General features: G+C 44.7%; 1 protein-coding gene across 7 annotated transcripts in view; it reads right to left on the reverse strand.

Annotated features, from left to right (window-relative positions):
- Positions 1–13,912, reverse strand: part of ZNF618 (zinc finger protein 618) — a 160,335-nt gene that overhangs the window by 23,301 nt on the left and 123,122 nt on the right. For 6 of the 7 annotated variants that reach the window (XM_074846611.1, XM_074846610.1, XM_074846608.1 and 3 more), the window contains 3 exons: positions 11,568–11,756; positions 8,046–8,129; positions 6,896–6,952 (listed from right to left, as the gene is read on the reverse strand). In XM_074846611.1, coding sequence (XP_074702712.1) covers positions 6,896–6,952; positions 8,046–8,129; positions 11,568–11,756 — 330 coding nt within the window. The remainder of the gene's footprint in view (positions 1–6,895; positions 6,953–8,045; positions 8,130–11,567; positions 11,757–13,912) is intronic. The other variant, XM_074846613.1, reaches the window with a different exon arrangement.

Consider the following 13,912-nt stretch of genomic DNA (forward strand, 5'->3'; position numbering starts at 1 on the left):
GAACAGTCAAGTGGGGAGGGCCAGCAGAAGAAAAGCTAAGGGGGCAAGAAACCCTTTACAAATGGCTTTTTTTTGGGGCCTGAGATGCAAATTCCCAGATTCACTGTGCAGCTTCCTCAAGCTGAAGCTGGGGAAGAAAACCAGGGTGTTTTAGCCTCACTGGATGGTATGCCAAAGGAGAGAATTTCTACGCAGTGCACATTACTTCAGGCTTAGAATAGACATTTTCTGTCGAGCACACCTTGCAGATTGCCTCTCTTTAAGATGTGTCTGAAAGGAATGGAAACCCCGCACGCTCAACGAGCCCTTGTTCAACCAGGGGCCATCTGCAGTGCACAGGGGCAGAAGCAGTGATTCTCAGCACCTCAGGCCCTGTGCAGTTTCCTACAGTTTCCAGGTGAGGTCCTTTAGTGTCAAATCCCTCCAGAAGGGTAGAAACCATTAGAGTTAAATATTCAGTCATCAATTCAGTGCATTTACAGAATGGCCCCAGGTCCAAAGTTATGAGTTGATGCATCGGTGTATGAGGCTCTCAGGGCTGACAGACTCGGACTGGTTTGCTTGGAAGGAAAACTTAACTCATTAACCGCATAGGTCAAGCACAGTGACCCTTCGTGCTAAGTATTTCAACATGATGACGACCTGAGCTGTTGAACAGGGCTTCAGCTGGCAGGGCCAGCCAGTAAGGAATGAAGATGAAGGCATGGATGATGCTTGGCAAAGACATGAATAGACAGTGCTATGGAAGGGGTATGCATGGAAGGCACCAGCTGGATACAGAACACTGCTGATCGCTTAACACCCAACACATGTTCATTACCCAACGTTGCACTAAGAGTGCTAGTTGCAGCTGATCAGGTCTGTATCTGGAAGAAGATGGTTCCTAAACTGGTCCTACTGAGCAGCTGAACAGGGCAGGCTCCTCTAGGTACCACTGTCTCACTGTTTGTGCTCTCTGTCTCTGCTTTGTACTTAATCAGTGAACACAAGGATGCTCACTGGACCATCCCACGGCTTCAGGCTTTAAAGGGCTCTTTCAGCACACCAGAGGCAAGTAAGCTTTTGAGGGCCAACACTCTACCGTCCCCCCCGAAATTGAACCTGATCTGGAAGAGGCACACAGCAGTGGCGTTCACCACTTCATACACCACAATGAATTCTCAACGTACCCTTTGGCTGCTTTCCAGCCAGAAGTGCTAAAGTAGTCTCCTCATTATGCTTGACTTCCTATACATACGAAAACCATTGTCAGTCTGCAATATGAGTTCAGGCCACTTGCTAAACATTGCTACTACAGTATTTTAAGTGAAGAAAGACTGTTGGGATTTTTCTGGTCTTTATATTATGAGCCATTTTGTTATCCATGCACTGTAATGTCCCTGCCTCAGCACAGTTCCACTAAAGCCACCAACTCTGAGAACAGTCACAGAAGTGTCAGTTTGAATGATTAATGATAATTCAGCTTGCTCTGGGGATTTGATAATCTTTCACTCTGTAGATTCTCCAGGCAGAACTGAAACAGGAGGTCACATTTTTCTGCCCAGACATTGCTCTATCAGTGACTCTTTTTGCCACGTACTGTCCAGCTCCAGCCCAGTCCAATATCTGTGCTTGAAGATTGCAATCCACAGCTCGTATTGCTGTCTGTTTGTGCCCAATTTTGCTGACTGCTCACACTCTTGCCCCAATGTCCTTCCTAGTTACCCAGGGCTCTTGAGCAACTGGCAGAATATCACTCACAAAGACTTGTTGCTAAGTGTTTTTTTTTTAACCCAGGTATCTTTCTTCCTGTCTGCAAGTTGCCTGTTCAATATGACAAGTCTGGAACAACTTAAACAAATGTGGCACCAGACGTAAACAGTTAATTCCCAGAAACCTCAATTCCATGCAAATGCCCAGTGGACACAGCAACTCTTAGTTATCTTGTGTTACTCTTACTCTAATGATGAGAACTGCACTCATGGTAACCCTTCATCTGGGCACATCATTTTTTGGCTGCCTTGGAAAACGCAGTCTGTGCATGTGCAATTGTGTTGCCCTATGACGGGCATTGCCCGTGCTCTGCACAGGTTAGTTGCGACAATGTGGGAGATCACATAACAACAACTCCCCCATCTTTTCCTCACTCCTCAAACTTGGTCACCTGGACCTCTCAACTCAATGGAAAGGCAGCAGTAGCGGGCTTGTCCTGTTCTCAAACCAACCAACAGATGAGAAAGAGATTTACCAAGAGATGAATCACTTGAATGGGATTTGTATTTTGTGCTTTGGTTCAGTTGACAAAACCTGTAAGACAGTTGGGTGCATCCCCGGGGGTAGAGGCGTAGGGACTGGCTGTGCTAACATCAGACTGTAATCAATAATCAAGAATTATTATGCCCCAAGCATTAAAGCTGCACTCACCCACCAAAAATCCTAGCCTAGAAGTCATATCTTCCCAGAAGAAATCCAACCTATATGCTATATGATCACGACTACAAAGAAACTGCAGAAGAGGATGTATGGCCAGCGACAGAGGAGAAGGAAGATCCCAGTGTTTGTAACACACCTAGCTGACTCCCCCCATATGTGCACCATGACCACCTGCACTTTCAGTGCAAAACAGCTCTTTTGGACACAAGTTTGGCAGTAGTCACTGCTAAGACTCTTAGTCTGGCCTTCCATTCGGGTGCACTAGGGGAGCTGGCATTGTAAGGGCTACTGTTACTGCAACAGAATTTGCACAGGGGACTCCACCAGACATCATGCCTGCTCCCATCACCACCAAACAAAGCTTCAGAAGAGATTTAAATCATGAGTTTAATGCTGATTTGCACTTTGCCTTTTTTGCTGCTTTCCATAAAACTAAAGGTTAGTTCTCCTCAGTTGCTAAGCAAGAAAGACATACTACCTATTTCTGTTTCAGAGACTACCCTGTTTAACACATGCTAAAAATACTGGGTTTATGTGGCAAGTGGTGAGTGAGACATTTCTAATTATCCTGCTTGAAATAGTTCCATGCTACAACTGGATGGGAAATAGGAACGATAATATATTGTAGGATGCTGCTTATGTACATTTTCCTAGCTAAATATAACTCTTAAGGGTGCTGCACACATAGAAAAATAAAGTGCAGCACTGAAAAATGTTTTGTACTTAGAACTGATTCACTAAAAAGAAATATAGCACGTAACATCAGGAAATGACAGACTAGAAAGTCCGTCATTTCTGAAAATTTCACTAACTGCATGTTTAAAATTTGGCCCATGTCCTTTAAATTTTGAGAACTGGCACTTCTCAGTCTTTTCCAAAAATTTTTACTTCTAAATTGAAAGGAGGAAATTGACTTTTTTTGGTCTCAATCTCACTTCATCTTAGCATGAACTGATTCAAAAAAGAAGATATTTCTCTTGCCCCTCTACCCAGTCTGAAATAAACTCTGTTGGAAAGAAAAGCTTCATTGTGTAAATATGAATGAAAAGTACTGACATTTTAAAAACTGCAAATGCTAGAAGTCGCTCCCCTGGAACTTATGACAGTAATAGTTACCTAATGCAGCAGATGAAATTGAGACATATTTATACAGCTTAAATCAGTCTTGAAAGTTAAAAATATTTCCCAATTCCCTACATAATTTTAAATGTTTTTTCTTTCACATTCATAATGTCTAGCGAGTTTAGACATCAACAAATACTGTCAATTTCAATTAGTTTTTTAGTTTTGATGGCTGTATTTTAAGGTATCTAAACGAAAGACCTTTTTTTTTTCCCTTTTTGTTTTGTTTTTTTCCTTCTTGAAGTCTCATGATTTCCTTCATCCCTCTTGGCCCACAGGTGGTGCAACTGCAAATTATTCATTTTACTAAGGAGTCACCTATAGCATCCAAAACAGATCAAGGCTGGATTATGCTGTAAACACTAAGTTAGAGATGGTCGTTGCCCCTGAGGCTTTCTAAAGTCAAGACAAAAAGTGAGACAATGGAAAGATCTGAAAGCTTGGGACAAAACATGTGTGGTTACACACTAAATCACTGCAGGGCCAAGTCTGCAGAGTCCCACTCAAATGCTGCTCCACGCACTCCAGCTCCGCACGGTGGAAGAGGAGGGCAGCAAGCCTTCACTATTGAACACAATGCATGTATTTGCCCCTTTCTGGGGCTTTTCCCTTCCATGCTCAGGCTGATAGTGACTAGCATTTGCAAGAAGAGAATTTCACAAGCTGCCCTTCAAATATTCTTTGGCCTCTTGAGAATTTAGTACAGAAGACCACTGCACATGCCAACAGTCTGCAAAATGACCACCACCAAGGAGTGTTTTCTTGAAAGCAGCTTTACAGCATCTTAGGTAATTAACAGCTCACACATCGCAACAAGCCAATTCCATCTTTCAGGATCAGGTCATGTCCCTGTTTTCTAGACCTTGCTTAGTTCAGCAGTGAATAATCACAAGCTTCACGTGACTTGGGACCTCTGCGTTGGCTGCCTGTGCTCCAGAGGTGGCACAAGGAAGCAATCCGCACATTTTAGCAGATACTATTTTTAAAGCACTGTGAAACCTCCAGGTTTCATCAAAAAGCAAGTTTAAGGGGCTGTGGAGCCTGTTTCCCATTAATATAAAGGACATTCTCCCAGTCACGAGGTGGGTGGCAGCTCAACAGTCCTTCTTCATCCACTCTGTGGCTCCATCACGCCCTGCTGGGAGACGGATCTTCTGCTGGTAGATGGGACTCAAATGCAGCCACAAGGCAGTGATTGCCATGCAGAACAGGAACTGTTTTATGGGCAGCAAGATACCAGGTTACTCAGATAAGGATACCAGATACCTATGACCAGGACTGGGGCTGTGCATAGGGAAGAGACATCTGAAATCCAACATTTTCCATTCTAAGTGTCTTATTCCCACTTAAGACTCCCTACAGCATTGCATCCAAGTCTATTTTAGGTGGCTTTAGTTGCTGACTTTCCTGCTCTGCTTGTCCTCTCCCTCACTCTAGACATGAAGCAGTCTGTGGCACTGCAAGTCAGGACAGTGACACAGCAGAAGAATATAATTTAGACTGGGTGGCCTAAAAAAAACCAAACCAACCCTGCTTCTCTGATATCATTATAACTGAGCCTGTGACACAAAACTCACATCCACAAAGAGCAAGTGGTACAGGGAATCAAGCATTTAACAAGGCTAAGCCACACAGCTCTCAGGCTGCTCAGCCAGGACCTACATTTACCTCCCACACCTGAGGACTACGCTTTACAGCAGCAGGAGTTTGGTGATCAGCAGCAGATGGGAGTGGGGTGGACAGAAGTGTCTGTCCTTCTGTCATTCTCAACCACATTATCACCAGCTGCTTCCCTGCCTGTTCAAAATCTGTTGGCTGGAGCACAGGAGAGGACAAGCCAGCAATGCCAGAATTACTCTTAAGAGTTCACATCACACATGAACACTGAACCACACAGTTTGTCCTACCTCCTGAAACACAGCCATGGAAAGAAGGAAAACAGGGAGGTAATGACATGTCAGCTCTTCAAAGAGGAAGTTACTGAGAGTTCTGCTTGGACAATCAAGCATGCAGATGCCTGCAGAGCTTTCCATGGGCTCTCTAATCACCAGTGCCATTCATAGTGTGACATGGTGATGCTCACTCAGGCTGCTATCAATGAGAACATTTAGACTGACTCCTGAGAACATGAAGAGACAAAAGAGAAGAAATGGCTTGGTGCAAGAGCTGGAAAAGAGCACTGAACGGGACACATAGGAAGCAGCACAAAGATGAAGTCCAGGGGGAAAACAGGGCTGAGGAAGAAAAGAGGATGCACGACAGATAAGGGAAGGGAGAAAAGGCAAGAAGTTTATACATGCACCAGTCTGGCTTTGAGGAGTGTGTCAGCTGCTTAATGCAGAAAAGAACTGCTTCCAACCAGAGCCCAACTCCCCTCAAACCAGCCCTGAGCAGTTCAAGTTCCTCAGCTTTCCTGGCTCAAACAAAAGTTTAGGTGAGCACCTTGCAACAACCCTGCAACCTGCCAGGCCCTAGATTAAGCCACTAAAATAAATTGACCATACATGTGGTGCAGACAGAAACACTTCTTACAATGAAATAAGATGAGCAAATCATATGAAACTCACTGCTCAATTTCTAAGAATTTCTGGCTTTGTTTTGATTCTTACTGTGAGCTTGTACTCATGCGCTTTAAATGTTGCAGTTCAGATAGATTCAGAAGGATGAGTGTGATGTGAGCTGGTACAAGGAGATGGCAGGGAGAATCTGTGAGATGTGTCACAGCAACAATGGGTCAGTATTTAATAGCAGCTCAGACAGAACTAAAGTCTTGGGACTATTCAATAGTTACCCTTTCTTTGTGTGTGCTTCTTGTCAGTGGTTCCTGGACCCCCCTCCCACGCTACAGGTTCATTTCCTCTTCTGCAAAACTAATAGGAGGTTTGCAGCTGGAAGGTTTTATAATGCAGCTTTCTTGGCTTTAGGAAAAAAGCTGTTTGATATGAAGGAAGATAATTCTGTCCCTCCTCTGTAGGTTATACAGGGCTTACAGGAATAAAAAAGGAACAATCTGAGGCTGCTGCTTTCAAAGGGCCCCAGAGGAGTCAGGAACCCAAATGCTATATTGACATTTAAAGACATGTACTTAAAGTCTTTGAAACCCTTCAAACCACTCATACTACCACAGAAGACAAGGTACGAGGAGCAGACCTGCTGAGAGGCAAGAGGCCACTTTCAGAGCAGCAAGTCAGGCTAGTAACTCTTGGCAGTCAGTGAACTATGCTGTTTTGTGTCATGTCTAACAGCCTGGTTGGGCTGACTGAAGACAGACTTGGCCAGCCCCTAAGGACTCCTGACTGCTGCTACCCAAGTGGAACAGGACTAAAGAGTACAAGGGCCTGAAACACAGAGACAAGCTCACCTGATGGGTTCTGCTTACACCTCTTTTCTTTAGGTTTTTCTGTCCCCGAATGAACAGCTGTAATTGTGGTGAATGCTTGGATTAGTACAGGATTGTTCCCCAAAACATAACATGCAGTATTTTAGTAACAAACAACTTCTTCCCCATTCACTATCACCCACTCTGATACTGCACATGGGTTTTCTAACACCATGTCATTCCTTTTCAACATGGTTCCAGAAAGCCCCTCATTTGCTTCACAGGCAGACATAAACCCTCACAACAACACCGTGTAACCTGCTCCAGGGAGAAATCCCTTCCCTTACCTGTGCATTCCAGATTTGGTACTCTTGAATGGGGAATGGAGGAAGGCTCAGCCTTTTCTGCTGGCACGTTACTTATCTCTGCATCAAGATGCCAAAATTATGTTTCATCTGGTCTGTCTGTTATGCTCCAGTTAGGGAGCATAACAGAATGGCAGTGTCCCACTTGAAGGCAGGGGAATACATTGGCAGGATAAAAATCTTGTAAAGAAAACTCTATAAATGGTGTACCTAATCAAAATTGTCTAGGCCAGTGGTCATGTTTAGTTACTACCACTTGGACTTAAAACCCCACGGGAACTCCAGAAGTGGAGTAAATTTTAATTCCTTAAAGCACATGTATTTTGGTCCCACATCTACACATCTGGTACGCTGTGACCTCCATGTAGTGAACTTGCAAACAGCTGGACTCTGGTTACAGTGATGTGTAAATAAACTGCCACATTGAGCACCACTGTAGTATGCAAACTGCTGTTCTATTCATAGTCCTCAAACTTCTCTTGCTTGTGGCAAATGGCTTTGCTTCACAAGGACTTCACTGATGCACAGACAAGGAATGAGTCCTGCTTTATCTCCCCCCATATTCCCCTTCTCTACACCTTTGCTACCCACTGAAAAATCTATGCTGAAGTATCTGGACCTTGGGAGCAGGATGCCCATATCACCTTTTTTACAGGCTTGGAGTGCCAGGAACCTGGAAAGGAGTGAGAAGAGGGCACTACCCCAGAAGGACTAGCTGCCTGCAAGCTTAAAGAAGGTACCCCAAATATATAATCACCGATCACAGCTGAATCCTGCTCTGAAGAAGGACGTGGTAAGCAACAGCAGGAAGGAGTGAACACACTTACCGCTGGAGTTCTGAGAATTGCTGTTTGTTTCTTCAAAGTTGTTTTGCGCTTTGCCTTCCACTCTCCTGCTGAAAGCGCTTTCTGCTGGGTGGAGAACAAAGCAAGGATGGTGACTGGTCAATAGTGGATGCAGAACCACACAGACAGGAGGCAAGACAACATGCTCCTGTGCCACATAATTGCATACCCTGAATACAGCAGAAAGGTCAAATACCTCGTTTTGGAGGCAAATGGGCCAGATTCATTGAAGGGATAACAGGTAGATATTTTTCTTGAATGCCTTCTGGCTGAGGTGGCCTGGATTGGCTCTTAGGGAGCCCAGGAACACCAGTCCTGACTGAACCAGAAGGGTCATGGCTTCCTCCCCTGCAAAAAAACCCAACCCTTATCTTACTCTTCCTTAAGGCAATAAGCAGCCCTTAAAGCCTCTGGCACAGATGGTCTGCAGATTGAACTTGGGTCCTCATCACAGCATGTAGAGTGTCACCTACAGAAGCACTGTCAGCTCCCCCTGACTGGCTGTCTCAGAGCCTGCCCATGATGTCTGGAAAAGCTGTGGTATATTCTCTGGCCCTCTGTGCTTTCCAACGGTGAGCTCACTACCACGCCCCTCCCCAGGGCCAAGCAGGCAGGCTCTGCTCCTCTGCAGCGTGCTGCCAGCCAGTACTCTTGGCAGTTCACTTGCTTCACACACTTCAGCAACAGCACAGGGCAATTTCCCAGTAACTGTCACGCCTCCTCCAGTGTGCAGAGGTGGTTTCTGACTCTGGCAGTAGCTGCAGTGTCCTGAAACGTCCCTGTACAGCACAGCTGATGTGTCTCCCATCCTCCTCATGCTGGTGTCCCTCAGCACAAGTTCAACAGTACAAATATTGTGAGGTCTTGACTCATCTCAACTAAGTTTGCAGTATCTGGGCCAATGTATTTAAAATGTATTTACTGTAGTGACTCAAGGGATGAACTACAAATAAATAAAATGAAAGGTGAACTGGCCAAACTGTGTATGGTCTATGCTGTATGGACTCTTCCCATATGTGGACTCATTCATGGAGTCCACTGTCACTCAATGGGTTCATCTGAACATGACTTAGGAAGGCTCTGCTGGGCTCAGCAGCACGCAAATTGCATAGTGAGGGAGCTGGGGGACAGAAGGCTTTCAGGGGTGTTGAAAATGGTATCAGATCATTATTTCATTACATATTGCTGCAGACCACTGGAGTAGTCAGAACTGCTGTCATGACTTTCATAAAGAAGTCCCAGCTCCCTGCAGCCTCACAGCCTCCCTGTGCTGAAACGTCCCAGACACACGGGCTTTATGTCTGATGTGGCTAGAAAAGACCTGAACTGCGTGAAGCTCCCAGCCCATGAATTTTGGTCCAGTCAATCCTTAGTGGACTCTTCCAAGTCCTGAGCAGGCTTCTCAATTTGCTACCTTCCTGACTCTTTCTAAAATGCAGGAGAACAGGAGAACTTATGCAGTCAAATCAGTTAAAACAGAATCACATAAAACAGAGGAACTGGAGACATTAGCTAAGTCCACCCCCTTTGACAGATAAGTAATAGTAATGAGAGGCCTTAAGTAACTACAAAATCAGATGGCACAGTGGGAAAAAAGAGACTATGACAAAATGATTAAGACAACCTATCCCCCAAGAGACCCAGGTTCAAATCCTGATTTATGTCACAAGTGGAAGTGAATTGGAGGTCTCCAAAAACATTTGGAAAAAATTTGCATGGTAGTTTTGTCCTCATCCTCTTATTATTTCCACTCCCTCCCTCCCACCCCACCCCCCACCTCCACGTCTGGCAATAAGAAAAAATTGGTTTAATGCACCTCCTTGGACTTACTGTGTCCTTCCCACAGAGGAGAGGGCAGTTGACACAAGTTCTCTCTCCTCATACCTGAACATTTTGCATGCAAAGCAAAATTATCTGTACAGACAAAGTGCCACTCTACTAAGTGTCTGTGCGAACACCATCAGAGGAGTGGTACTCCACTGTCTCTGGCAATATCCAGGCCCATGTGAAACGTCTCTAACCGCAGCACTCGGAAGGCATCCCTTCTGGAGACTGTCTTCCTAATAGGTGTTATGGTCAATGCATTTGTACCAGACATTCAAGAAGCTGCTCAGATTGCATTTGTACAAGACACTGCCTTGAAAGACACCACGGAAGTGACGCCACCAGATTAACAGGGTAGGACCCCCAGACTAATAATAGTTTCTTAAAGATCAATCTACCAGGCTCAAGCATCATGTGATTCCTTCCTCCATACAGGAAGAGAAAAGCTCAAAAGTTTTTACCCAATGTACTGATACACTTTTTGATTAGAGAAGCTGGGGAAAAAAGTGCCTTTACAAAAAACATCTCCCAGTTACTGCTCAGATGAATCTGACCTCTGACCCAGGAAGGCTCCCCATAGTTCCACTTTTGTGAGAGACGTGAAACTGGAAGAAGTTGTTGCAAGTTTAAGTAAATAATGAAAAAGGTTTCTCAGCTTTAACTTGTAACCTGATTGAACTGGACGGACCTCAAATTAGTAATAAAATCATATATATGTTTAAGAGGTGCAATAACAATATGGAATCTCAGGACTCGCAAGCTGTAAGCAGACAGGTCGCTCACTGCAACATCTGGTAGCTGCAGACGTGTGTTATCTAACAAAAAGCATCCTTGTTCAGTGTCCTGTGCCCTCTCCCACCACAGCCACCTCTGCTACTCCGCATCTGTCCATGTCAGACATTTCAGAGGTGTTTAAACACCAGCTGATTAACCAGCCCTTCTTCTGTATGGGACGGAATATGTATCTACCAATCCCACAGATTTAAGAGAGTGCTTCCCTGCTGCCTGGACATATGAACGCTATGTCTCACATCCTATTTATTAGTAGTTTTTTTTCAGTGCTCTTTGCTTTTTTAAGGTTTGATCTTGCTTGGAAGGAGGAAACAGGGACTATGGGAGGATCAATCTTAACGAGTGTTCTAACACCTCTGTCATGGTTCTGTACCATTAGTTTTGCTGCTGGAGCCCAGTTCATCTCTTGGTGGTTCCTGTGGGGAGTGGAGCACTGTGAAAACACCTGTACTCCATTTAACTTCCTCAGGCACAGGCCTAGCCCTGAAAATACTGGCTTGAGGGAAACAAACACTAAATGCCAAACAAAGCTGAAAAACAAACAAAAATCCCCATACCTGACAAGCTACTATGCCAATCCTTGTCAGGAAGCTCTCCTCAGGTTGTGACACCAGGATTTGAAACAGGGTCTTTTGTACCTCGTGATTAGCATGATGCTTAAAAAACCCCAACTTGTCTCTGGGAGGAGGTTATAAAGACCTACTGCTGATGTACATTTTTATTTATAACATGCCAAAGGATCTAACACTCTCAACTGCTTCTGGGAGTAGCTTTTCTGGGACAGTCATGGATGGAGCAGACTGAGTCCAGGAAGGGTCAAAAGCCAACCCAGGGCAGGATTGGACACTAAGCAGTTAAGAAAGTTGATGGTAGAAAGGCAATTGGTACCTGTGATGGCCTTGCTTCCTGGGGATCCAGAATTTGGAGCGCGGAACATCTGGGATTGGGATGCCGGTGGGACACCGGAGGGGGTGCGGTGCAGGAGGGTAGAACATCGGTTTATTGAAGCCGGTGTTTTTTTGCTGGATTGGCTCGCCTGTGTCTTCACTGCCACGAAGAGTGGAGATCGAGAGAACTCTGGATATGAACACTCAGAACTAGTGCCTGGACAGTCAGTCAGCTCCCAGATCGTGTGCCTTCTGGGAAGGTTGCTTTCTAACAGCCATGCTCACGAATCCCTTGCATGGGGCCCTGCAGTGATTGTGGATCCACCGATCCCATGTAACAAAACTGTTTTCCCCATTCACCCGAGGGGACAGATTCTTGAAGCTTGTTAGTTCCCTTCCACACCTTTAACTGCCACATGACCAACCCATTCCTCCTCCAGCAGGAATCACCCCATCCATCCAGGAGTACTATTGGATTGCCATGGCCTGGCTGGGTGTACCTGCATCGCTGTCCTCCAGCTCTATGTATGTAAGAGTTTGAATTTTGTGAGCAGGTTTCTAATGTGATACTCAGAGCTCTGAATAGGGAGAAGTTGACATCTTTTTTACTTGAGCCTTGCATAAATGCTAGATATCTCCATTTACATTCCTTGTCTCATTAACCAAATACAAAGGGAAGGGGAATGGAAGGGAATTAGGAGGCAGAGTTCTCATCCTGCAAGTCAGGGAAGCCCTTTGGCCCCCATCTCCAGACAAGTTCTGGTGACATGTGGAAAAATTGAGAGTATTACTGGGATATGCTCTTTGAATGTATCTACATTTTGGTCTCTGCAATGCACAGTGAGGATCACCAGGAATTTTCAATGCCAAAAGTCATATGAAAAACCTTCGGGAGAACAGCCCTTTGTCTAGGCCACATGGATTATAAAACAATTACAAAAACAGAGAAACCACCTAACCACCGCCTTCATTCCTCAGTGGCTTCTTCCACAGAAATTTGGATATGGCTCCTGAAGCCCAAGTCCCACTCCAACCATCTACAATGAAGAATCACTAAGAAACAAGGCTCACATAACCCACAGTCCAAGCTTTTTACCAGTGATTTCTATAGAATTATAGTGATATTTTAGGATGCCTGAAGTTGGATGGGCAACACTAGCACCTGTTCATTCTATACAGTATAATTAAGAAATACTTAACCACATTGAGTAGTTCTCCATCGTGGACTGCCATGGCAGCACAACAGCCTGACTCTAAAACACGGGAGGAGAAAAGTCACCCAGCCTGGGACTGGATGCTCATTTCCAAACTCCCATGAGACATTAGAGACCTTGAATGTGAACTGCTCTCATCTTCTGTGTCAGCAGTCAGCAGCACTGGAGAGTGAGGATTCAAAGCGGCTTGCAAAAAGATACTCAAAGGAAACAGTTTTTTCTTTCACTTGATCTGATACACAGATTCAAGATGACATTTCTGGTAAATGTTAGTATACTTCTGCAGGAGATTCTGCACTAGGTTTTCTCACAGGCAGGCTTGCTTTTGCTTCCTATACTTCCTTCCAATCTCCATGGATAATCCTCCTCCAGTTGCTGCCAAACTGCCAGCAAAAACGTAGTCAGATATGACAATTTCCTGCTTATGTATCACCCAGTTTCCCACGAGGCCCATTCCCACCAATTGCTGCTTTATTCCCTGTCCATACCAAGAGAAGTAGCAATCAGCCAACTATTCAGTGTCAGAAACAAAGAAGGAACATCACTGCAAATCCTCTGCAGTCCAGATACTGCTCTCTTGAGAGCAGAAGAAAAAAGTCTCAGTGCTATGAAGACCTCCAAAATTACTTCTTTTTCCTCCCAACTTAAACAAATAGTATGTCTTCAAATTCAGGCCCTAGAGAGAAGGCTGCTCCATTTGACACTAGACAGAGACAGAGTTTGAGCCAGCAAGGCAAGACAGACCAAAGAATATTAGTTCTAGCAGTCTGGAGGATGCTAATAATTCATTGAAAAGTAAGTTTTACTCTTTAGTTCATCAGATGATGAATTCCCTCTGAAGACTAAGCAACACAGGTAGAGATGATCACATAGCTCCTTTTTTCTGTTCTTGAAAAGTCATCTTCACTGTGAAACTCACTGCCTCAGGCTGATGAAAAGGCCAAGTTAAAGATACTTCCAAAAATGAAAATACTGAGTTGCTGAATGGTTACAAAAACCTCCTGCCTCAAAATCTGCAGCTAGACAGCAAGATTGGAGACAGCATTGTGGACAGATGATCCCATAACTGCTGCTATGAAGTTTTTTAAACTTTCTCAGAAAGCATCTGGGATATGCCCAGTCGAAGCTGACA

This window comes from Strix aluco, chromosome 20 (genome assembly GCF_031877795.1).
Source record: "Strix aluco isolate bStrAlu1 chromosome 20, bStrAlu1.hap1, whole genome shotgun sequence".
In the NCBI taxonomy this organism is placed as follows: Eukaryota; Metazoa; Chordata; class Aves; order Strigiformes; family Strigidae; genus Strix; species Strix aluco.